The sequence below is a fragment of the Mycena indigotica genome (genome assembly GCF_014461135.1).
Source record: "Mycena indigotica strain 171206Taipei chromosome Unknown Mind.scaff0005, whole genome shotgun sequence".
Taxonomy (NCBI): Eukaryota; Fungi; Basidiomycota; class Agaricomycetes; order Agaricales; family Mycenaceae; genus Mycena; species Mycena indigotica.
Genome location: NW_023503004.1, coordinates 1,764,669 through 1,788,571, shown reverse-complemented (window position 1 = coordinate 1,788,571; position 23,903 = coordinate 1,764,669). Strand labels below are relative to the sequence as shown.

At 55.3% G+C, this 23,903-nt stretch overlaps 5 protein-coding genes across 5 annotated transcripts; 2 read left to right on the top strand and 3 right to left on the bottom strand.

Moving 5' to 3' along the window:
* Positions 1 to 203: 203 nt before the first annotated feature.
* Positions 204 to 1,241, top strand: MIND_00579600 (alcohol dehydrogenase; the record flags this gene model as incomplete). Its single annotated transcript, XM_037362556.1, has 1 exon — positions 204 to 1,241. The coding sequence occupies one exon, from the start codon at positions 204 to 206 to the stop codon at positions 1,239 to 1,241; it is 1,038 nt and encodes a 345-aa protein (XP_037220477.1).
* Positions 1,242 to 3,590: 2,349 nt separating this feature from the next.
* On the bottom strand, positions 3,591 to 4,962 carry MIND_00579400 (F-box domain-containing protein; the record flags this gene model as incomplete). Its single annotated transcript, XM_037362555.1, has 4 exons — positions 3,591 to 3,902; positions 3,959 to 4,453; positions 4,503 to 4,785; positions 4,856 to 4,962. The coding sequence occupies 4 exons, from the start codon at positions 4,960 to 4,962 to the stop codon at positions 3,591 to 3,593; spliced, it is 1,197 nt and encodes a 398-aa protein (XP_037220476.1).
* Positions 4,963 to 5,076: 114 nt separating this feature from the next.
* MIND_00579300 (UPF0538 protein C2C4.04c) lies at positions 5,077 to 6,786 on the top strand (the record flags this gene model as incomplete). Its single annotated transcript, XM_037362554.1, has 2 exons — positions 5,077 to 5,111; positions 5,163 to 6,786. The coding sequence occupies 2 exons, from the start codon at positions 5,077 to 5,079 to the stop codon at positions 6,784 to 6,786; spliced, it is 1,659 nt and encodes a 552-aa protein (XP_037220475.1).
* A 2,556-nt stretch (positions 6,787 to 9,342) lies between these two features.
* MIND_00579200 (Laccase 3) lies at positions 9,343 to 11,401 on the bottom strand (the record flags this gene model as incomplete). Its single annotated transcript, XM_037362553.1, has 11 exons — positions 9,343 to 9,454; positions 9,510 to 9,590; positions 9,642 to 9,679; positions 9,735 to 9,791; positions 9,842 to 10,012; positions 10,066 to 10,420; positions 10,466 to 10,605; positions 10,653 to 10,956; positions 11,009 to 11,050; positions 11,102 to 11,271; positions 11,324 to 11,401. The coding sequence occupies 11 exons, from the start codon at positions 11,399 to 11,401 to the stop codon at positions 9,343 to 9,345; spliced, it is 1,548 nt and encodes a 515-aa protein (XP_037220474.1).
* Positions 11,402 to 12,927: 1,526 nt separating this feature from the next.
* On the bottom strand, positions 12,928 to 14,632 carry MIND_00579100 (F-box domain-containing protein; the record flags this gene model as incomplete). Its single annotated transcript, XM_037362552.1, has 2 exons — positions 14,586 to 14,632; positions 12,928 to 14,539 (listed from the first exon to the last, which is right to left on the bottom strand). The coding sequence occupies exons 1-2, from the start codon at positions 14,615 to 14,617 to the stop codon at positions 12,928 to 12,930; spliced, it is 1,644 nt and encodes a 547-aa protein (XP_037220473.1). The 5' UTR covers positions 14,618 to 14,632.
* Positions 14,633 to 23,903: the final 9,271 nt, after the last annotated feature.

The window sequence follows — 23,903 nt, the reverse complement described above, 5'->3', positions numbered from 1 at the left end:
TGCTGTCCCAAGGCTTGGCTTACGAACGATCCTTGGTCACATGCCCTGAATTTAGCCTCCGCAGCTTGAGAAGGAAGCTGGGCACGAATGAGTCAGCCTGTCGGCCGAACTCGGTGTCCGCGTCTGCACGATGTTTGGTAACACAACAATATATAAGCAGTCAAAACGTCCTTCCGTACGAACCTCCATCGTAGAAACGTACAATGAGCAAACAGTCGACCCCTTATCCTCCCACCATGCGTGCCATCGTCGTCTCCAACTTCGGCCCCGTGGAAACATCTCTCAAAATGCACACACTTGTCCCTACCCCCTCTCCCGCACCAGGCCACGCAATCATCAAAATCAAAGCATTCGGCGTAAACCATGCGGAGATGCACATGCGGCGCGGGGAATGGGCGGAGAGCATGCCTATTATCGGCATCGAGTGTGTCGGCGTCGTCGTCTCTTCCGAAGGGGATGCGCTGAGGCCCGGCACCCCAGTAGCCACCCTTATGGGCGGACTGGGCCGGACCATCAACGGCAGCTACGCCGAATACACCTCCGCCCGGCTGGAGAACATCGTCCCCCTCCCGCATGACGTTGTCGGTAGCCTCGGATGGGCACGACTAGCCGCGCTTCCGGAGACATACGCAACAGCGTGGACATGTCTCTTCCGGAATCTCGACCTGCAGGCGGGAGAGACACTCCTTGTGCGTGGCGCGTCGAGTGCGTTTGGCCGGGCGGCAATCGCCCTGGCGCGGGAGAAGGGCGCTGTGGTCATGGGGACGGCCCGTTCCTTATCGCGATCCCAAAATCTCCTCGCAAGCGGTGTGCAAGAGGTCCTCCTCGAGCCACTTGTGGCCACTGGCACGCAAGGCAAATTTGACAAGATTTTGGACCTTGTCGGCAACTCCACCGTCCTCAGCTCGGTCCACTTGGCGCGCCGCGACGGGCGGGTGTGTCTTGCGGGCTGGCTCGGTGGGCTCGATAGTGTCGAGTTCAACCCGCTGCTGCAGAAGATGAGCAGCGGCGTACATCTGTCGTTCTTTGCAAGCTTTGCTTTTGGCGAGGAGGGCTTCCCGCTGAGCGACGTGCCGTTGACGACGATTGCGCGGCTGGCGGCGGAGGGAAAGTTGGATGGGGCAGCGCCGAAGCGCACTTGGAGGTTTTCAGAAGAAGAGGTACAGGAGGCGCATCGCGTTATGGAAAGGGGGGAGGCAGGCGGAAAGATGGTCGTCGTTGTAGATGAAGAATTGCAGTAAATAAGTCGTGACAGAGGCATACATGTCAATTCAAAGTGGTTCTCTATGGATATTCACCGGTTAGAGAGTGGTGCAAACAGAAGAGCAAAACACGCACTTCGGTGGACAGTGGTAATCCATTAATATTGACATTGTTATCCGCACTGGGGTCTTCTTTCACATATGGGGGAGGAGGAGCGTCTCCTACCGGCGCATCTTGACCTGGCAGCACTGCGGCGGAATTGAGCGTAGCAGGCCCATCTGGGGACTCTCCGCCGCTCCCATCCGACTCTGAGGCTGGTCGTATACCCGTCTCGCTGTCGGTCACCTTCACCCGTCGACGGCGACGGATGATACCGACTATCACAAGCGCGCAGAAGGCTGTAGCTGCGAACATTACATCAGCCTGCAGCTCAGGCTCGCATTAGACTGCAAGGCTCACCGAGTATAACACCCAAGATGATCTGTTCAGTCCTACTCGCGCGCCGCTGATGGGGGCGGTCGTTGTTGGCCGAGTTGTCTTGCGCGAGTGCGATGCTCACGCTAGCGCTCACAGCAAGGATGCGCAGGAAGAAGAGCGAAGTAAAGGAGGCCATTGTGTGGTAGGGCTTGGCCGAACCGCCGGATATTTATACGAGTCATCGTCGAAAAACGAGGGTTGCGTCATCGGTGTTTAGAATAGGAGACGGGAGTCTTGAGTCTGGGTAAAAACGCTGGGCAGAGCATAAGGCTGGACGTTGGAAGGAAGAAGATGTGGGACAAGAGGCTCGGCGTTTTACGGAAGTGACGATGATCCGACGTGACGCATGATGACGAATGCCATCAAAGAGTCAACAAAGTGTGACGCTGATGTAATGCGACCTGCTGCGGCTTGCCTTCGCTCATCCATGGTCGCCGACCTTTCGCTTCCGAATCGCGACCGACATCAGCGCCTGCTGAACGTTTCGGTTTCCTATCCGCTTGAACATGCATCCGAAAGAGTTGGGGGCCGAGAAATGAACACTGCTCGCTATAAAAGATGCTCGGCAGGCATTGGAATCGCTCAGCAACTCTACTGCAATGCGCTACCGCATACTTGCTGGCTTTCTTGTCTGCTCTTTCACAGCGGTCACCGCCGCGCCTGTACGGCTTTCCCTCCTTGTTATAAAGGACTTGACTGAATGAATCACCCAGCAAATACCCGGTCCGCCTCAGGCCCTACCGCCCACCGCATCTGCGGTCGGCGTGGCTCCACCCAAGTCGAAGCCAACTCCAGGCGTCGGGTTCCCACAGCGTAGCGCAGCGATCCTCCTTCCGGCGATGAACTCGGATACGCAGCTCTGCCCCAAGCTCAAGAAGGACGAGGTGACGCTTTGCGGCCGGCTCCAGCCCGCGGACGGAAATGCAATCGTCCTATCTGCCAATAAGACTATTCTTGACTCGCTCGACGACAAGCCGCTGTTCATCCCCAGTTACGTGAGTACAATGTCCAGCCTTCAACCTCTTACCTATACCCAGTTCTACATCTACTACTCGCCCCCCGCCGCTGCCCTTCCTCGGCCCCAAGAACGACCTCTATCTCTTCAGCGTGGTCCCCTCCGGCGCGACCACGGCTGCATCCGTGGGTGTCACGGATACAACTCCCGTTCGTTGGTTACTCGCCCACGATTGTGTTGCTTTGCTGACAGCGCGACAGAACAGCACCGTCATATGGACGCCGAACGAGGCCATCACACACGTCAACCAAGCCGCATACCTGTGGAGCATCCACCACGAGGACCTAGAGGCGGAATGGCCGAGCATGCTCACAGCCGCCGGCATCCGCGTAAGCCGCCCTTCATTCACTGCACAACTTCTGATGGCCGCGCAGGTATGCGACGCGGACGAGTCGCTCTGCTGGACGAGCGCCCCCGGCCAAGCCGTGCGTGCCCCCTTTCCTACCGCCACTGTGCCCCTTTGTCATGCTTGTTTCAGCTCTTTCTCGATGCGCCGACCGCCGGCACGCCGCGCAAAGACCAAGTTTTTCTGGTGAATTTCCTGCCGCTTGACGTGGACCCAGACCCGGCCAGAGCTGCACAGGATCTTCTCGCGGAGTACGCCGTGGGCGGCGTTGAGGCAGAGGCGGACGATTTGTCGGATGCGGAGGCGGCGGAGACTATGACTGGAGAAGGGCCGGGTACGAAAATCATTTGAACATACGGACAACATACTTCTGCATTTACCTTGCTTCTACCGAGCAGTACATATTCGGGCAAGTATCATAATTGGATTTATCGTGCGGTTTACTGTTCTCGATCACATGTAAGGGACCATTCAGGACTGCCACCATATGTTCCAAAGCAAAACGAAACAGGCAAAGCGTTTAGCGAATGCAGGTGGTGAACTTGAAGTTTACGAGATGGGGCCGATGTGAGAACGCAGCGAGAATTCGAGAGCGATTATTTCAATGGGTGTTATCCCCGGGCTCTGACTGCCACTGCCACCCTCAACAAATGGACTTCCCGCCTGCAGTGCGCGGAAGAGCACTTCATACACCATCTGGGGTGAGTCACTGGCCATTGAGGAAAGGTGGCGGAGGCGCTCGAGGGTGAAGCCGTTCGTGCCAAGGAGCTGGGCATGCCCCGCGAGGTCGAACCCATTGACATTTCGCAAATATTCAACAAGAGACAAAGCATCAGACAGAGACTTGACCGGCGGGGTCGACTGTAAGTTGCTGCTGTTAAAATGTATGTATAGAGAAGAGAGGATACATTGCTGACCGTGGTGGGAGCCTCGAGTTTGGTCAGTGCGAGCTCTAGCATGACGACCTCAAATACGTCGAGATTGATGTGGTTGTCGACTTTGTTTGAGAGCAAACGGCGCAACGCCTCAGAGATATCTGACGCCGCCCACCGGCTCATCGCGTGGAGGCGGGCGACGGTGAAGCCCCGCGCTTCGAACAGGGCAATGTGCGCCGGAGTGGTCATGTTCAGGACCGGGTCAAGGCCAAGCATAGATTTTAGAACATCGGCAAGAAGAGAGGCGTGGTAGGTCTGGATAGCGCCGTGTTTGGGAAGCGGAAGCCGTCGTTTTCTCGGCGTCGATGGACCAGGCGGGGGACTGGCAGGAGGTTCGGAGAGGGATGAGTCCGAATCATATGCATCAAACGCATGGCTATGATAAGGTGTGGGCTGTCGACGCTTAACCTTCTTCGCAGTACTAATATTCGCCTGGGACTTCTTCCTCTTGCAACCGACACCGGCGGAGGAAGCCACCTTGGAGTAAGGTTAGCTCAATACGTCGTCGAAATGAACGGAAACGCACCTCGTCGGAGTCATTCTCTGAGCTTGACGAACAAGTATCCACACATCCCGGCTTCTCGCTCGTGGTCAGTGGCGGAAAAGCCGTTTTGAAGCCGTCCCCAGCGTAGTCGTAGTCATTCGGCAGCTCGTCTTTAGGACAGTGGACATGCGGAAGCTTCACCACGCGGCGGATGACCTTTATGTTGACGCCGAAGATGCGTGCGATACCGGTCAGGGTTCGACCTTGGGAGTACATAATCCGCGCAATCGCTCGTCCTCGGCGATGCAGCGCCTTCCGGCCGCCCCTGCGGAATCGACCATTTGGTGAGTTGGCTGAGTTGGGAGGGCCCGGGCTGAGAGAAAGATTTTACTGACCCGTGCACAGACCCTATCCTACGCGCTACTGGTGCGTTGTTGATGAAGTCTGTGTGGGTCGGTGTGTCCCTCTCGCCGGTGTCGCTCTCGTATGCGTCGCGTGGCATCGGAAAAAAAGACGAAAGTCACAGTGACAGATGTACTGATGATGGGGTCGGCTGCACGGCATAATGACGTCAGCGTTAATATGTCAGACGCTTCTTTTTTTCTCGTCAACCACCATGTCGCTACAGGCAAACCCAGAGCTACAGACACTGTGGGTCTTCATTCGCCCCATAGACTCCCGACTTACACCCGATGTTTCCAGGCTTGGAGTCGCATTCGCCCAGTACAAAACGGACCAGGGGAAGATAAATGCCATTGATTCCGTGCTGCGTGCACTCACTGCGGCGGCCGACGTGCTCAAGGCAGAGCGGAACGCAATTGCGCCAATTCACTCGCTGCCCAACGAGCTCCTGGCAGACATCTTCTACCATGTTCACTCCCCGCCACTGACCTCGCTTATCATCGTCTGTCGTCGCTGGCATAAAATCGCGCAACACACGCCACGGCTCTACGACCACCTGGAGTTCGACTGGATCATCAAACGCGAGCGATTCCAGCGCCAGCTGCAGCTTTCTGGCGGCGTCCCACTGGTCGTGACCATCGGGCGCCTGGACCCCAGCAATAGTACTAGAGCAATTCCGCAGTTGATGCTAAACGCAGGTCGATTAGCGCGTCTCAATATCGGCGCCAGTCTGAGCGTCATGGTGGAGCTCATAGACAACATCTCTCGCCATGATTTCCCCGCACTCTTTGACCTACAACTATCTGTCGCGCGTATTGGGGACGAACTGGATGAATCGGGAAGCATCAAGCCCATTCCACTCCTCCCGAGCCAAGTACTCGACATCCGTATTCCTCGCCTCCGCAGACTTGACTTGGCTGATGTCGAGCCTCCCTGGACGGCCATCCACTCGTTACAATCGCTCAAACTGAGCGCTACTCCGCAGGTGTCACTCACGAATCCACTCGAGTTCAACGACCTATTACAAGTACTTTCGGCTTGTCCGGGTCTGACTTACGTTTACCTTCGACTCCCCATTATCATTGCCGCCGAGCAATACTCCTCGGTTTATCTTCCCCATCTGGAGTTCCTCCACATTCAAGGCCTACCAACCGTCCGTTCTCTACAAAGGTTCCTCCTGCACGTTATCTTTCCGGCTACAACCAGCCTCGATGTGGACTGCCCTGGCGTGTCTTCCGGCAATGACATCCGCGACATTCTCGTTCCCGTCCATAAACGGTTGCGCACAGTCGATGCGCCGGTTGCCCGAAGCATCACCTTCCAACTGTCCGAGCCATATCCCGGCCACATCCGCCCGCTCACGGTGTCAACCAGCACCGAGGCAAACCGCTGGAAAGAGCGTGCCCGCGCAGCCAGCCTCATCTTCTGTATATCCACATATCCTACGACACAGCCGCACACACGCCAAGTCCTGGCAAAAATTCTCAACGCCGTCCCAACTGCAACCATCACGCACCTGTTTCTCGGTAACCGCTTCTTCAGCACGTACCTCTCAAAGTCCGCATGGCGGACAGTGCTCCCTGGCCTCCCCGCGATCGAATGCGTCGATCTCAACGCGGGTGAGGGGTCGACGCCGTTTTGCGCGGCTCTGGCTGCCCTCGTCCGGGCCAGCAGGCCGCCGTTCCCGCTCCGCAAGATAAAGCTCTCGATCATGTATCGTGGGGATGACGAGATTGGGAGTATCGAGCGCTTCGTTGATGCGTTGAGGGAGATGCTGCAGGAATTCCTCGACGCGGACAGGCGAGTGGCAAAGCTGAAGATTAAGGCGAGTCTGTACCACGAAGTCGAATCGGAGGGTGTGGATGGCCGAATTGATGAACTGCGCGGCCTGGTGGGGAGTTTGGACGTGAAACAGGGGTGGTAATCATAGAAAACGCATCAACGCTTGGTATATATATGTGTGTGGCAATTGCATTGGTGAAGCCAACATACTGGGTAATTATAAGTGTTGCGAATTAAACCAAGTTATTCATTTATTCAACTCTTAGGAGTGTAAAAAATAATGCTGGGGGAGGGGGGGTGCTCTAGAAGGCTTAAATCACCTTTTTTTTTGTAGGCTCTAGGGTGGTTGGGAATGTCATTAATGGTCTCAGAATACAAATAATTGTTATTGAAAGGACAATCTCCTTGCATTCTGGGGAAGGACCAAGGATTTTGATAGTAATTTCCTATTTGAGATGTGGTTCAGTTTCTTGGCGGTTATGAAGTATTCCAGGTTTTTGTGGTCGGTCCAAATCAGCGCCTTTCTCCTCTGTTCTATAGATAATGGTGTTGAAATTCCGAGGTGATCCGATGGGATCAAAGTGAGCGAGGAATCTGTTTGCAATCACACTCCGGTTAGGAATCTGTGCGTTAGGGCAAACAATGCCCTACGCTGACTATCTATTCTGTTTTATATACTAGTTATACATTCTTCTAGTATATTCTCAGGGAATCAGGAAAATATCAGTCAGCATAAGGTGGAAAGTGCCAGAACATTCCGGCAAGTCACACTGAGACCATCAAAACTTCAACAAATGGCGCCATTCAGTTCGGGCCCACATAATCACTAGCATTTCCTTATTGTGGATGTTGTAGTTGCGCTCGGTGTCGTTCATGGCCCAGGAGAGAATGCAATAGACACCCAATTCCCTTCTTGCTCTTGCAAGAGGACGGCACCCGTGGCAAAGTCTGTCATGGATAAGACCTGGCCCATCTGCTCCAGCGCTGGTGTCGGGCTGTTGCAGGTCCGCAACACGCAGCACGTGACGACAGGGAACAGACGCCCCAGTAGGAGGAACGCACATGTGGGAAGCACGTGACTGAGAACGACTCGACACCAGGGGACTGGGGAGGAGTGCTAGGAGGTTAGGATTAGTGCCTGGCCCGCAAGGGATGTACGATCGTCCCCTCTGCGGCCAGGAATGGGGGCGAAGAGGAGCAGGAGAGGCCAGGGTGTCCGATCACCCCTTTGCGGGCCCGCATATATAAACGCGCAATAGTGTACCATGTACTGTATCATTTCGATCAACTGTCCGGGTTACGCGTTACGCGGGCCTCTGGACAGGACCCATTTGGGGAGCGTTACGTGTTACAGCCATGTCCGGACAGTAACGGATTTGGTCAAAAGTGGGATAGAATCTCAAAAAAATTTCCCAAGTCTTCAAATTGGCCATTTTGGCTTCAAATTACGTCTAAATGTCTGATTAGAGGCAAAAAATGCACAAAATCTTAGCATTTATCACTGTGGACACGGTCAGATTTTGACCCATTACGCGTTCCCTCGGGCTCTGGACACCTGTTTCTCCGGCCATAGTGCGTTACGCGTTACACCCCCCGGACACTTGATCGAAATAGGACAGTACTCTATCGCTTAGATTGTCTGAAGAACTACTTCTCTCTGTGCAAGGAGGAATAACCGACTTATCAGGCCCAAAACAACCTGATTCGAACCTTCGACCACCAACAATGCCAAGGGACTGAGTTAACAGGCCCCTTCAGTGCTGATCTACCCTGCTCGCTCTGCTTGCAGGCCTGACACATCTGTCTGTTCTGTTCCAGGCGCACGTTCTTGGGAGAGACCTTGCACGGCCTGACCTGAAGTCTGACAGAATCTAAGTGATCCCCTTACGCCCACACAACAGAACACACGAGAGGGAAAAAATATGTCAATTGCAAAAGGGAAAAGTCCAAACAAAAATATAATAATAATAATAATAAATGATACCCACTGGCAATGGCTATGCGCGACCCTTCCCTTTCCGACCGCTGAGGACCCGATGGGGGACCCCGACCCAGGCTGAGTACCCCCAGGAATGGGGCTCGAGCGACTGGCCTGGCAACAATTTGCGGCGGCCCTTTGCTTCCACAAAGCGAGCTGAGCAAACCCCCGAATTGTCCACGGCACCGAAAATGTCCAGCACCCTCCACCATCTGGGCGGCTGGCAATCGGTGCCCCAAGTAGTCGCAAGAATATGTGACCTTGACTGAGGGTGTATATTAATGGCCCATAGCTTACATACAATTAGTGATTTTACTTTTTGGTAATTTTTCTGGTAGCATTGGTCCAAATAAAGTATTTTTCATTTAAAGTTAAATTTACAACGTAACATGTTAGCTACACTATAGTTATCTCGGGTCACGACGCCTTGAAAGGCACGGTGAGATGACTATAGCTACACTTGACTACATCTTGCTACAAATCAGGTGCAGAACTCATGTTGATTACATCGTTGCAACGTCTTCTCAGGCTCTTTGTCAATTAATGCAAAGCAGGGTCTGTCTGGACTCTGGAATGACAAGGAATACCTAGTATGCCGCGGAGCATTGCATGGGATGACTCTTGGGATGACTTGACTGAGGGCAAGAGACTATATTCAGAGACCCAAGTTCACAATATCAATAAGTATATACATAGGAAGCGCCTGAGTTGGCGGCGGCTCTACTGGTCGCCCGGCGCGAGCGCATCGTACGCGGGGCAGAGCGCATTCCACGCCGGCGGCTGCGAGGCCGTGACATGCGGGGTGTCCTCGGCGAAGACGACCGCGAGCCCGCTGTGCCAGGGTCAGCGAAACATGGTCGGGGTAGACGCTTGAGGGGACGACGTACATGTCGAGGTGGAAATCGATATGGCAGTGCAGGAACCACGGGCCGGCGTTGTCGGTGACGAACCGGAAGGTGACGTTGTCGCTATAGCGCGCGCAAGGTCAGTGATAATTCATCGCAGCGTGGAATCCCTACGTGAGGTCGGGGCCCGTCGAGACGACATCGCGGATCGGCTGCGGAACGCGGTGAGCATAACACGGTAAGTAAGAGCACCGCGGAGCGGCTCACGGGGTTCAAGAAGTTGTACGCCGAGCTGCCGGCACTGCGGATAACATGGAAGTTGTGCTATCACAGCCATCATCAGTACCAAGAGCGGAAGCAAGAGAAGGACGCACGCCGTGGAGATGGATCGGATGCGGCGCGCCGATAGACCCGCCGGGGATGGACACCTCGACCACTTTGTTAGGGGGTAGAACATAGACTGAGCCGGGCGGGAGCAGGTCCGTTGCAGTCAGCGCGCCGCTGAGGATCTGGAGCAGCACCGGCGCAGTTGGTGGCGTGAAGGTCTACTCAAACCACGGTTAAAACCACGGCAACACATGCAGAAAAATACCCGCACCGCGCCGTTGACAGTGAACTGGAAGGTCGTAAAGTCAAGCGCGATCTGCAAGTTCAGCTTGATGTCCGCGCCGCCCGGGAACGGCAGGCCGGGCACGAGCGCGAGCGGGTTCAGCGGGTGGAGGTCCTGCTCGACGAGCGCTGCCGTGCTCGGCACGACCGGCGTCGCGGGGTCGGCGACCGGCGCGCCGACGTACCGCAGGATGGCGCTGTTGATGCCGTTGGCGAAGCCGAGCGTGCCGGCGTTCGGCTGCGCTCGGATCCAGTAGTTGTTCACCGGCTGGTTTGCATTCAGCACGAACGAGTAGCGCTGCCCCGCGAAGATCTGGATCGAGTCGACGGTGTGAGCGAGGTGGCTGTCGTGGCTTAGCTTCAGCGAAGGTAGGGGAAGGAAGGCTTACTTGACGCTGTCGACTTCGATGATCGTCATCGTGTGGTTGTCGATCGAGAAGACCCAGTTCGGGTCACACGAGAGCGACGCCAGGCGGAAGCGGTATCGTACATTCCGCGTCACCGTGATAACCGCGAGCTGCGATGTGGGCTGAAAACTTGTAAGAACAAACAAAAGACTATTCAACGGATGCTCACCCCGCCTGCGTAGCGCCCCAGGCCGTTGATGAGCGTGGAGACAAGCGTCGGCGGAATCGCCAGTGCCGGCGCGGGGTCGTGGTACCAGTCAACGAGTGAGATGATCGTGGTGTCGTCGTCGACGTCATACAGGAGGCGGTGGGGGTCGAGCGGGTCGTAGACGACCATGACGCCGCGCAGCCCGTCGCAGTACTGCCGCCGCAGATGGCTGTGGTACCAGAACGTGCCTGCCTGGTCGCCCGTGGGAAACGAGTACAAGAACGAGTGGTTTGTCGTGATAGGACATTGCGTCACGAAGGACGGGCTGCATTGCGCCGTCAGCACTTGGCAGAGTATGAGGCGACCGAGGCACGTACCCGTCGGCCCAGGACCAGCCGTTGTTTTGGAAGAAACCGTGCCTGAGAGTGTCGCTTGTGAACAAACTTCATGACAAAGAAAAAAATATTAACCAGTGGATACTAGTCGACTTCAGCATGCTCGCGTCCGTGAGCTGGTCGATCACGTTGAGGTTGTAAGTCTGGCCCTTCGTCGCCTTGAGCGTCGGTCCCGGGAGGAGCCCGTTAGCGAGGACGGCATTCCGCGAGAAGCCGTCTGGCGCGACGACACCGTTCACGATGTGCTGCACAGCAATAAGCCTGAGCGGGCGACTATGCACAGGAAGAAGAGCAGACCAGGTCAGCGGTGGGCCCGATCATGACGGCCGTGGCCGCGAGTGGAAGGGCGAGCAGGGCAATGCGCCGCGAGAGCATCTTGAGGGAAGGTCGGAGCGTTGGGAGAATGGAATGTAGACGAGCCTTTATAATTGAGGCTGCTTCTGCGTGGGCACACGGACCGCCAGATATCGACGTCAGCGATGGCCGAGCTGTCGCGTCTGAAACCGGACGTTCGTCTGTAGCGAGTGACGGGCAGAATTCACGGTGTCCCGCTTCGCAGAACACAATTGCGCCAAAGCGTCCGGAGCCTTTTATCCGGATTCAGCTCTGGATTGTTGTATGGCTGCCAGAGAGTTAGGCCATATCAATCAACGGGTGGAAGGAAATTCAAGTTGTTCAATACTTACCTTGAAATCAATATCTTCCCGAAAGGGAACTAACGAGGCATTTTTTGTCGATATGACGCATCCCGTGTCGCACGACCGTCGGATCCTGCCAGCCGTGGGTGCGCGGCTGACAGACAAGGGGCAAGTTTGTTGTTTCGGTGATGCGCGGAATGGACACACAGAGGCCGCCCGCATGTTGCTTGCTTATAAGCTCCAGCAGTCCATCCCCGCCCCTGGCCATCACCCATCCAGCATGCTTTTCCGCTTCGCCGTCATCCTCGCCAGCCTCGCGCTCGTTGCCTCTGCGGTACGTCGTCCCGTCCGTTGTCCTGGCTGAGCAGATGACTAAAACTTGCGTCTTCCACAGGCAGACGCAGACGCACCCGTCTTCACCGCAACCCGCGTATTCAACACGCTCATCGAGCAGCCGCCGTACTTCGCAAAGGCGACAAGAGTCGTCACCTGGACGTCCGTCGCTCTCCCTCTTGCCTCCCTTTCTCGCTGTGCTGACGAGTCTTGGCCAGTGCGAGCCCCAGCACCTCTGTCGCAGAGCCCACCGGAACTGGAGTGAATTGAGCCTTGATTAATTATAGCCCCTTGACGTATCTAATTTTGTGTTGTGGCGGAATTTTGAGTAGAGTTTTGACATGCGTGATAACCGTAACCGTGCGGCGGATCTACCCGTGTGAGCGACTCGCAAGCGAGCATTTGCCAGTGCCGCGGCGTTGCGCCATATGTGCTGCCCACGGACCCTGTGCCTAGGTCCGACCAGTGAGTCTCACTGTATGGGGTCAAGCGAGAACGCCACATACGTAGAGTGTGCGTCATAGCTGGTGAGTTGTCAAAGATTCAAACTGCGCCCATTGAAATGCGCTGACGAAGAATGCAGGACCAGCAGCGGGGAAAAGGAATGGGTGCTAGCTCAGGAACCACAGGGCTTGTGGCACCATCGCAGCAGGCGCTGCTCCGCGGCCGCATGCAGGTCGCAGTGGGTGTAGAAACCGTCGTCGTCGTCCTGAGTAAAGCCCGCTGATGGCGTTTCAGCTTCCGTCACATCCTCGTCACAATCCTTGTTTTGTTGATTTAGATTTAGATCTGCGGAATTATGACGCTGACTCTGCACACCTCACCAGGCATCGTGGACAAATGCTGTTCATTGCTGGTCCAATGCAGAGTCATTGAAGACCAGTAATGAACAAAATAACTGTGCAATAAAGTCAACAAACACCGTTATCATCACTGCTTTTCCTCGACAACGAGTTCTCTGACCAGCGCTTTGATCTCGGACCAGTCTTCCACGAGCGGCTGCTCGCTTCTCCTCTCCACACCCCACGCATAAAACTTGAAAACCAGCTTTTCAACCGTCCTCCCCGCATCCCTATGCTTCTGCAAGAGCGTTTTCAGTTCGCCGAGGAACGGCGCCACGTAGCTCTTATCCTCGTCGGGCCCGTGCGTGAAATCCGAAACGTGGATCAGCCGGAGCGGGGGTGCCTTTTTGAGACCCGCGAGCGCCTGACACAGCTGCGCCGCGCTGTTCTCGAGGAAAATGTCGACCCGCTCCAGGCTCGGCAGGTGCGTGAGTGCGAGCGCCCACGTCTTGGCGCTGATGTCATGGGCGATCTCGGCGCTCAGGTGGGTGACGCGCTGAGTGGGGACTGCGTGCATGATCTTGGCGAGGATCTGCCGCAGCGACCGTGCGGTTGGCGGGTGGGAATTCAGCCCGAGCAGCGGCTGGAGGGCGTCGCTGAATCCGCGGGCGTGGTTGGCGGCGGTGTCGAAGTCGATTTTGAAGTTGGAGATGACCCCGCCGTCCTCGCTCTTCGGGACCGAGAACGACATGACCTCTGGCGCGGGGGAAAGTGGGGAGCGCAGGTGTAGCCGTATCGGTACGAGCAGCGCGCGGATGTCGCTGCCGTCATTGATGCCCAGCGGGAAGAGCGAGAGTCGCGTATTGCCAGGGAAGACGACATAGTTGAGGATGTCTTCGATGAAGAAACAGGAGTCGCGCAGATGCAGGAGCGTGAGGCGTTGAAGATGGACAACAGAATACAGCTCTGGTGTCCCTGGCATGAGCACACAGTCGAGTTGCAGTTCGACGAGCTCGGGACATTCCCGCAGTATTGAAAGAAGGACATGGAAATGGATGGGGTTGGCGAGATTGGCCTTGCGTGCGTTGATGGTGAGATAGCGCAATGAGTGTAGGGAGGTCCATTCCGTCGATATGTTGACCAGTTTTAACGCGTAGAGGTTTGGCATTCGAGAGAGCAGTGCACCAGACAGCTCCAAGTCCACGAGGAACCCTTCCGATTCTTCTTCCTCCTCCGCTCCGTAGTCTGTCATCTCCAACGCCAAATCTTGCAGGAGCGGGAATGACTGCGCAAACATTTGCTCCAGCAGGTCGACCATGCACTCTCGGGCCCCCGCTATGCTGAGCTGCTGCAGCCGGCTCGAAGCGCCCAGCAGCAACTCGGTGATGCCCGTATGCTTCAGCCGCTCTATATTGACCCGCAACGGTGCATCCTTCGAGCGCACCAGCCGCCGCCTAAGCGACCCGTACTTGACGCCCTCCCAGTCGAAGTCGATTACGCTCCACAGCGTCGGCGAGTCGAGCACGACCCCAAACCAGCGCCGACACACAAGCATGCGCGTCGCCAGGCCGCGCTCGTCCCACGCCGGGTGGTAGCTGAATATGTGCACGAGCAGCTCGTTCGGCAGCCGGTGGATCGGCACCATCCCGTTCCGCTCCGCGCGGAGCCCGTCCATCGTCGCATTCAGCACCTCCAGCATCGCGTCCAGCACAGCCCGCTTCGCCGCGCTGGTTTCGTACGGCAGGAAGGCCGCCGCGATCCTGCCTTCGTGATGAGATGCACATAATGACGGGGAGGCGGACGCACATGCTTTGCAACTCCGGCGCGAGTTCCGACATGGAAGTTAGTGACAAGAAGGGATCGATGAGTCAGCCAGCTGATTGATGTGATTAGCATGTGACAAGCCCGATCAACCACCATCTCCCTCCTCCGCGGCTTCCTCCCGGACTATCCACGCTAACAAGCAATGGGGACCGATGTATTCAATCTTAAATAAATCCTACCGTAAAGCTAAACCCAAAATGGTAGTGTTACAGTCACAGTCACATCTGATATGTTTCTGATATTTAATATCTTTTCTCTTGTCCTTTATTTCTCAATTTATTTCCTTTCCTTTGATTATGCACATCCATGGCATCACCAGGAATAGCATGACCACAAGTCTCATGTTTGTCTGATACTTATGTTTGACTTATGTTCAAACATGAAAGAAAAAGTCTGCTTCACTGTACACCGCCAACGGGTTTCCGGCTGTGACACAGTCGGAAAACTCCCGGTGGATACATCTGATGCCCAGCTGATTCCCGGATCAGTGCCACATGGTTACCATGTTTGGTTGCAAATGGATCCACTCTGGGTCCAGAGTGTCTGGAAACCAGCTGGACATCCAGGGAGGCACCATATAGCATATTTGGTAGGATATATACAAGCCACCCGATGGTCTCACTTGATTAGCTGAATGCAAATGAACAAAAATTAGATATTATTGCAGGGTACTACATATGTACATGGCCACTGTAATACTACCACACTCACAGTGCTTGAAATACTTACTCTGCCGCAAGCGCAAGCGCCGATGATCGCGATGGCGAGAATCGGGTCTGTGGGCATGAGGCACGCGGCGACGGCGAGGGAGGAGAGGAAGGTGAGGCCGGGGGTGAGTGCGTAGATGAAACCTGCTGAAACGAACCAGCCCTGTGCACATGGATGGGTAAACGTGGTTAGCGGCGGTGTGGCTGTGCTGGGATCCAGGCTCCTTCCATATTCAGATGTATTAGTCACACATATCAGAGTTTTCCGCCACAGACCATCTCGCAGGACCGCGTGTCCGAGCTACCGCGCCTTGTCCCCTTCTCAAGGCTCGCCATCATCTCGCGCCCCCAGGCCCTCTCCATTTGGTGACGAGAGCGGATTCGACACCGACACGCTGGCTTCAGCGCCATACAAGAAGCTTAAAGACACGGAGCGCGCAGCAGCACGAACGCAGCGCAACAGCATAAATACAGAAGATACACTACAGACACCCAGGGACCGCCGCTCGGCTGAACGCGAACGCCGCAGAACAGAGACAAACTTGACCGACACAACACTAGACGACACACCCAGCCCAGTCTCGAGCTGGTCAAACCTAGACTGGCAGCCTACGCCTGAGCGAACACCTTCGCCAGACCACGAAACAGTGCCCGAAAGAGTGGCACACATAGCGCACACTAACCAACAAATCCCACCGACAAAAGCTACGAGTGTAGCAACACCAAAAGCCAAAGAAGAGGACAAGATGGCACCAACTACCACCCCGACGTTATTTGCGGGTGCTTGTACAAACGAGAAGGCACATGGGTGGCTGCGCCAACTACAACTAGGGTGGAAATTCGATGCAGTGGATGAGGAGAAGCGGTACAGATTCAAGTACAGCTTGAAGCCGGGCTCAGAGGCAGAAGTGTGGTACGAGGGCATAGCGGAAGCGGACAAGAACACATGGGCAAAAGTGGAGACGGCGTTTACGAGGAAGTGGCCCAAGCCGAAGGCAGCGTCAAGGTCGAAGGATAGCGTGATCGAAGAGCTCAAGGGGAATGTTTTAAAGGCAGAAATGTTGGGGCAGCAATGGGAGGACGAAGACGGAACACCAGTGCAAGCGCATGTAGCATGGGCTCAACACAGCCGAAAGCTCATCGCGGATCTCGGGGGCGACAGCGACATGCTCATGCTGAGCGATGTCCGGCAGAACCTCCCGCTGGCGCTGAGGCGCTACCTCAACGAATCGACACTCACGAGTTGGGACCTTTACTTCGCAGCGGTGGAAGGCCTGACGAGCAATCAAATGAAAGATGCAGCGGAAGAGCAGAGCCGCTTTGAAGCGGTACCAAGTGCCCCCAGCCGATTTGCGGACACTTTCGGTAACAGCCTATCCCTTGCCAGCCCGAGGATACAAGGCCGCTCGCCTCGCAACAACCTGATATCAGCGGCCAGGATCTCTCAGACAACCGCAGCTCCAACACCAAGGGCAGCCTTTGCAACACCATACACCCCTGCGAGAACGCCAGACCCGTTTATGACACCCCAGCGTACGGACCAAGGGAGACGCCGCACATGGCAGGAAAGGATGTCGGCAGACTATGGCGGGTCAACGATACGCGCAAGCTCATTCACGCAACAACTGATGGCAATGACGCCAGGTAGCCCGTCGGAGGGGCGTACATCGACTCGACACTTTGCAGATCAAACCCTAGACGCCGATCTGGTCCACAAGATACTTCAGAACCCCCGTATATTCCAGAATGACCAAGCGGGACAACAGCAATACCAAACGGCCTTCAACGACTGGCTGTCAAAGAACCAGGCAGCGACCAGACCGGATTATGGGACATTCCCATTCCGCCCCGGAACTTTACCACCAGGATCCGGAGAATGCTTCCGGTGTGGTTTTGCGCACCGACCCAGCACACCGAGCAACCAACTGCAATACCGGGACACCGGTGCCCACGGTCGAGGGTGGGATACGGATGAAGGTGGCGCGCATTCAACGGGAGCAACCATCAGTGTTCCAGGGGGAGGAAATCCCGTACGACCTGCTTGCGGATGTGGACTATGATGAACTGGAGGGTCAGTTGGGAAATGGGGAGGAGCCCACCGTTTGAGGGGTGGTGCGGCTCCGATATCTAATTCCCCGGAAACAACTCAAAGACAATTCGAAAATGCCCGGGACGTTACTAGATACGATCCACTTGTATTCTGTGCGCGTGTGAATACACCTGTTATCCAGTACTCGACGTCCCTTCCAGCAGCAATCTTCAGCCTTGATGAGTCCGAGTACTCTAGTGTTCGGGCCTTCCGGAAAAGAATCCAGCTCATTGGACCTAATAACAACATTGTCCGGATGACGGCACAAATAGACAATGGGTCGATGCGTAACTGCATTTCATTGACAAAATGGAAAGAGTACGGACACTGTCTCGGTAGCCTTAAGCCATCAAGGGTTATGCTACGAGTGGCGAATGGTATACAACTGCGACTGCGAGGTAGATGGTGGGGCGAGGTATCAGTCGGCGGAGTCTGTGTACCAGGCCAATTTGAGGTCTTTGACTGCGGGGATGCTTTCGAAGTACTGCTGGGTATGCCTTGGCTCAGGAGCGTACGGGCAGTCCATAACTATGAACGGGAGGAGATCAGCATCAAGTCAGATAACAATGAAACAATCCTACGGAACGACAAGACACCACTGGCAATGGATGGGAAGCCCAGCAGCGAACAAAAGGAGGAGGTGGAAGCAATGTGTGTGGAGCCGGAGAACAGCGAGAAGGACACAGAGGCAGCTATAGACAGCGAGCGGGGAACGGATGAGGGTGAAGCACCAGCAGTCAACCTGTGCGGGGATGGTCAAACCGAATGGGAGAGTGAAGAGCGAGAACGGATATTGAGGAAACGGGATAAGCGCGCGAAGATGAAAATTGAGCAGCTCAGACGGAGAGCAGAGCAACCCTTGCCATTCCCAGGGCTTGGATATACACCAACCATGTGGACAGGACCAAAACCGCTGCGGTTACACCCATACCCCATCTTGAAACCTCAGCGGACAACAGTGACCATAACACCGGAAGCAGAACAGGCCCAGATGAAAGTTCTCATGCTGGCGGATGAGGACAGGCAACTGGAGGATGAGCACCAACGCGTCGAGGAGCTTCACGGAGATGTACCATGGGGAGAAACCCGCTTTGCGAGGTATTTGGTTGTCGAGCCGTTGACGGAGGCCGCAGATGCCAGTGAGAACGACAACTACAGTGATTTCACCGGGCTAGAACGGGAGCCCCGATCGACAAAGGCCCGAAAGGCCGGCCAGTCCGACACACAAGGCTGGGAGCAACTACTGTCGCCACCACAAGACCGGGCGTGTATCGAGCAATGATGAACGTCACCAGTCCCGCGCTCAAGTCAGGAGGCAAGGAGTGGTAAGAGGTGCCGCGACATGGAGGCAGCGCAGGCGGGAAGCAGCGGTGGAAAAGATACTCCAACTAGCAGACATGGAGAAGGCAATCGAGGTGCAGTCATGGTTGAATTCGGAAGCTGGAATGAGACGATGGAGGAACAAACTGGACGAGCTACGGGAGATGGCGGCAGCAGCGGTGGAACCAGAAGCCATAGGGACAGAACCTGAGCTGGAACAGGTGAATGCGCTGGGAGAAGTAACGACGGAGGAGTTCAAGATCGATCGCGGAACCAACAAGTCAATGCGCGTGCTGGACCCTTATAACGAGAAGCGTGTACAAGAGATCCTGGACAAGATACAGATCGGGCCGGACCTGTCGGAGGTTCAACGAGAGCAGGTGCGTAGTCTAATCCGTGAGTATGCAGACGTCTTTGCACTCTCGATGTCGGAGGTACTGTATGTCGACTGGTGGAAACACCATATCAACATTGACCCCGGGGTCAAACTGCCTACAAGGATCTCCCAACAGCCACTCACTGAGAAGCAGAAGGACTGGTTTTACAATATTCTTGATGAGATGGAGGAGGCCCATGTGGCGAGTTCCAGGCGAGTTCTTAAAATGTCTGAATAGTACAAATCTGGCTCCCAAAGATGCAGGCAAAACCGGGATGACACGCGTGGAGGTGCTGCGAAAGGTCAATGCGGAATGTGTCAAAAATGGGATGCCACCCTTCTGGGAAGAGGTACGCGAGCCAGGCGAGATGGATGAAGCACTGTTAGAGGCAGTCGAGTCGGGCGGGCAGTCCAGAACCAAGAACGACAAAGTGGCGGGTATGCCATGCTTTCACAGCACTCAACCGGGCGACACAGATCCCGCCATTCCCACATGGCGATTTCAAGGCGAAACAGGAGTTCGCGGCTGGCCATTGATGGGCGAGCGTTATAGACCTTGCATCGGGGTACTATGCCGTTCCATTGGACGACGAAACAGTGCCATATATAGCCTTTTATGTTGAAGGACGGGGATACTACGTCTACCTTCGCATGCCATTCGGCTTGACAGGCGCGCCATCTACCTTCTGCGAGATGGTCGCGGCAGCCTTGGACGATATGATTGGCCGTGAACTCGTGAATTGGATGGATGACATATGCTTACCAGGTGATGTTTTCGAGACCAAGTTAGCAAATCTCAGGAAATTCTTCCAGCGATGCCGGGACAAGACTCTTTCACTATCACCCTCGAAAACCAAACTCTTCTTCACTGACGTCGTCTTTGCTGGAATTACAGTGGGACCGGGAGGACTGAAGCCCAACCTAGACAAAGTCGGCGCTGTCGTGCACTGGCCAACACCGGAGAATGTCTCTGACCTGATGGGATTCCTCGGACTCACCAACTACTTCCGACGCATGATACCTGACTATGCGAGGATTGCGGCGCCATTGACCGACCTGACACGGAACATAGAGGTGCAATCACCAAGCTCAAATTGGCGTGTGCGCAAGGGCGCGTACAAACAAGCACTGAAGTCAACCTCGATCAAGCATAAATGGGGCGATGCACAGCAGAAAGCGTTCTTAACATTGAAGTGTGCACTCTCGCAAGAGCCACTGCTGAAGAATCCACAGTACGATGGCCGAGTATTCCGCATGACGACGGACGGGTCAGCGGAAGGCTTTGCGGGCTTTTTATCCCAACAGTTCCCATTCGTCAACAAGGAGGGAAAGGAGGTGCCTACAATGGCACCCGATCACCTACTGCTCGAAGCGGACCTCACCAAGCGAGGCTAGATATGAGCCATTCTTGCTGGAATTTGCAGCCTTGAAGTTTTGCCTCGACGAATTTGACTCATACACGTACGGCTCACCCATTGAAATTGAGACTGACTGCCAGGCTCTGCGGGATACACTCATGAGGGAGCGGCTGAACTCCCACCACAGTCGCTGGAAAGAATCGATCTTGTCGAGGAACATAATCGACATTCGCCATCGCCCTGGCGTAGAGAACCCAGTAGCAGACGGCCTCAGCCGCATGTGGTCGGCGCGGAAGCGGACGGAGAAGGATGGCTCTAGTTGGTCAGTCTTACCGGACTGGGAAGCATCCAGCGGCATCAGGAGGGACGTCTTGGCAGTGACCGACTCAGAGTTGACCACAACAGGGCCGCAAAGGCCCAGCCAGGACCTCCAAATCCGCTTCGCAGGTGATGTGTTTTTCGAACCAATCGTAGATGCACTACTGGGGCACACAGAGGACATGTCAATTTCCGAACGACGAAGAGCGGTCCATCGAGCAGCGGGGTTCATCATTGACGAAGGCAAGCTGTGGCGAGTGGCAGATTCAGCCGCTCGCCGGGTAGTGCGCACAGAGTGCATACCAACTGCAGAAGGCTTCAAGCTAGCGCTGACAACGCATGCCGAGAACGGTCACTTTAACGTTGATAGCACGAAGCTCAAACTTTCGGACAGGTATTTCTGGCCGGGGATGGATTCGGACTGCAGACAGGTCATGTTTGAATGCCCACGCTGCAAGAGCTTCGGGGCGCCAACCCTCAATTCACTCCTCCAACCTATACGACGCACACAACCCTTCTCGCTTATCGCAGGCGACTACCTCTCGCTCCCAGTGGGAAAGGGCGGATGGAAGACGGTGGGACTATATATTGACGTCTTCTCGCATTTCGTTTGGGGTTCGAAACTGAAGAGTGCAGGTACGGGGGCAACGACAACGGCATCTCTCAAATTCATTTGTCACAATTATGCTGTCCCGGAGACTTTTATGGCTGACGGCGGCTCACACTTCAAGAACCAGGATGTCGACCGCTTCTGTGAAGTCAACAACATTAAGCACATCATGACGGCCTCATATTCACCATGAGTTAATGGGCTGATCGAAGGAAGCAACAAGATCCTCCTGGGTCGTCTCAAGCGCCTCTGCGCCCCAGACCACGACTTCGACGAGGGGAATGTCAGACCCGAAGATATCCCTGAAAACTGGCCAACCCACTTCGAAGAAGCTTTACGACAGATGAATGATCGCATCCTGCTAGCTCTTAAAGTGAAGCCACGGGAACTGCTATTTGGACGGGCCTTCACGCCGGAGGCTGGTCTTGGGAGTGCGGACCCCACACCAACAACATTGTCGGCAGTCAACGAGCATCTCATCCTGGCGGATTCGTTACGGGCCGGTGCCCACCTACGGTCTCTACATGAGGCAGCAAAACGTCAAACGAGTTTCAACCAGAACGCGCGGATTGTGGAGTTCAGGATTGGAGATATTGTGCAGTGGTATGATTCGCCAGCTGACACCAACCACAAGTCCATCAACAAATTGGCCCCGCGGTGGTCAGCTCCAGCGCAGATATATGCTCGGTTCCTCAATTCATTCTCTTTATGTGACTTACAAGGTATTCCACTGAAGAATTTACAGTTTATACATTCACGCCGACTACGACATTTTATTCCATTACGCGGGTCAACACTGGACCAGAAGCACCCGAGGGATTCAGACGACAAGGCACCCTCCGAAGAAGACCTCGAAATAGCACAAGCGGAGGAGCGCATGGCAGAGTCAGCATATGCAGGGACAGCAGGGACGGACTCGGAAGCTCTCTAAACCAGTGGGCAGCTGGAGTTCTACCGGGCGATTAGGGTCGCCTACAGCAGACCCAGCGTGGTGGTTCGATTGAGCGACACTCAGCCATGGTGTCACAAAGAGATCGCGGATGCGTCCCGGTCGGACGCAAAGTTGGAGGGGGGTGCCTGTGGCTGTGCTGGGATCCAGGCTCCTTCCATATTCAGATGTATTAGTCACACATATCAGAGTTTTCCGCCACAGACCATCTCGCAGGACCGCGTGTCCGAGCTACCGCGCCTTGTCCCCTTCTCGAGGCTCGCCATCATCTCGCGCCCCCAGGCCCTCTCCAGCGGAAAAGACAGTGGCGACACACCCAAATCATAACAGGCCCGAGCAAGAAAAACAGGCTCTGCCAGTGGCGACGCATGTATGCCTTGGGCAACTCAACCCCGATCGCAAACACCCCGATGACGAGCACGACACGCGTGAACTCGAGCGTGATCACGTTTGTCGTTGCATCCGGCGCATGTCATCCCCAAGCGCACTGGCATAGGAAGTGAGGGTCGACGCACGGTTACTGTTCGCCCAAGCGCGCGGGTTAAATACGTCTGCCCCATACGGGCCTGTGCATGATGCTTGTCAGCCACAAAGGGCAAGGGGACAGGGCAGCGTACCGAGGGCGACGCCAAACAGGCGAGAAGGAAAGGGGATGGCTGTCCCAAGAGGTGTTGAGAGGAAGAAGGGGCAGTCGGCAAGGGATTAAACTCACCACTGGGATGACCAGGACCAATATGATTATGACATGGCTCAGCGCGACGGCAAGTATGCTGCTCCACGCGGCGTTAACGCTAGCCACCATTCCTTGTTCCAGCACGATGACCTGACGACAAGTCCACATACTGTGCGTCCCATCAGCAGCGTGCCCACTGGGAAAGTGACGCTTACCGGAATTGCAGCACAGTGCGCCCATCAGAGCGCCTACATCCATTCCCCGCCCCCGCCCGCTCAAGGAATCCCACCAGTCGTTGCGAGGTTGCGGCTCTGGCATCTTGCAGAAGCTAACTGCTTCTGTCAGGAGTGGTTAGCGCGGGAGGGAAGCACACACCCGAGGACGGCCACATGCTTGTATCCGGGAGCTCAGCCCTTGGCCCATGGGAGCGCGACAGCATGGGTGAGGTGGATGATGAGCTGAGTGATGAGGTTGATGGTCAGGCGGGTAGTGAGGGAACGGGGAGGTGAAGGGGAGAAGCAAGGGAGAAGAAGAAAAGAGGCTGAGTGTTACGGAAATGTGACCCCCGAAAATTTACCCAGGGAGCCGGATCAGATTTGGGCACGGGCGCTCGATCACTGATCCCAACTGTCAGGTACGTCCTGTACGATGGTACCACAAGTCCAGTGTTGCCAGCCCGCCCTAAAGTCATCTTTTGTCAGGCTTTAATTCTTTATTGAATTTCTATAACATCTGTAGCTGTGGACCTAATATATAGCAGGAAGGCTGGGTTGCAGACAGACACAGCACATGGATTCCAGCTGGAATTTCCAGCTGTGGAGATCTGCTGGGAATCAGGTGGAAACCAGCTGGAACCAGATGGTAGGTTATGTGGACACCAGCTGGAATATTCACCCATGT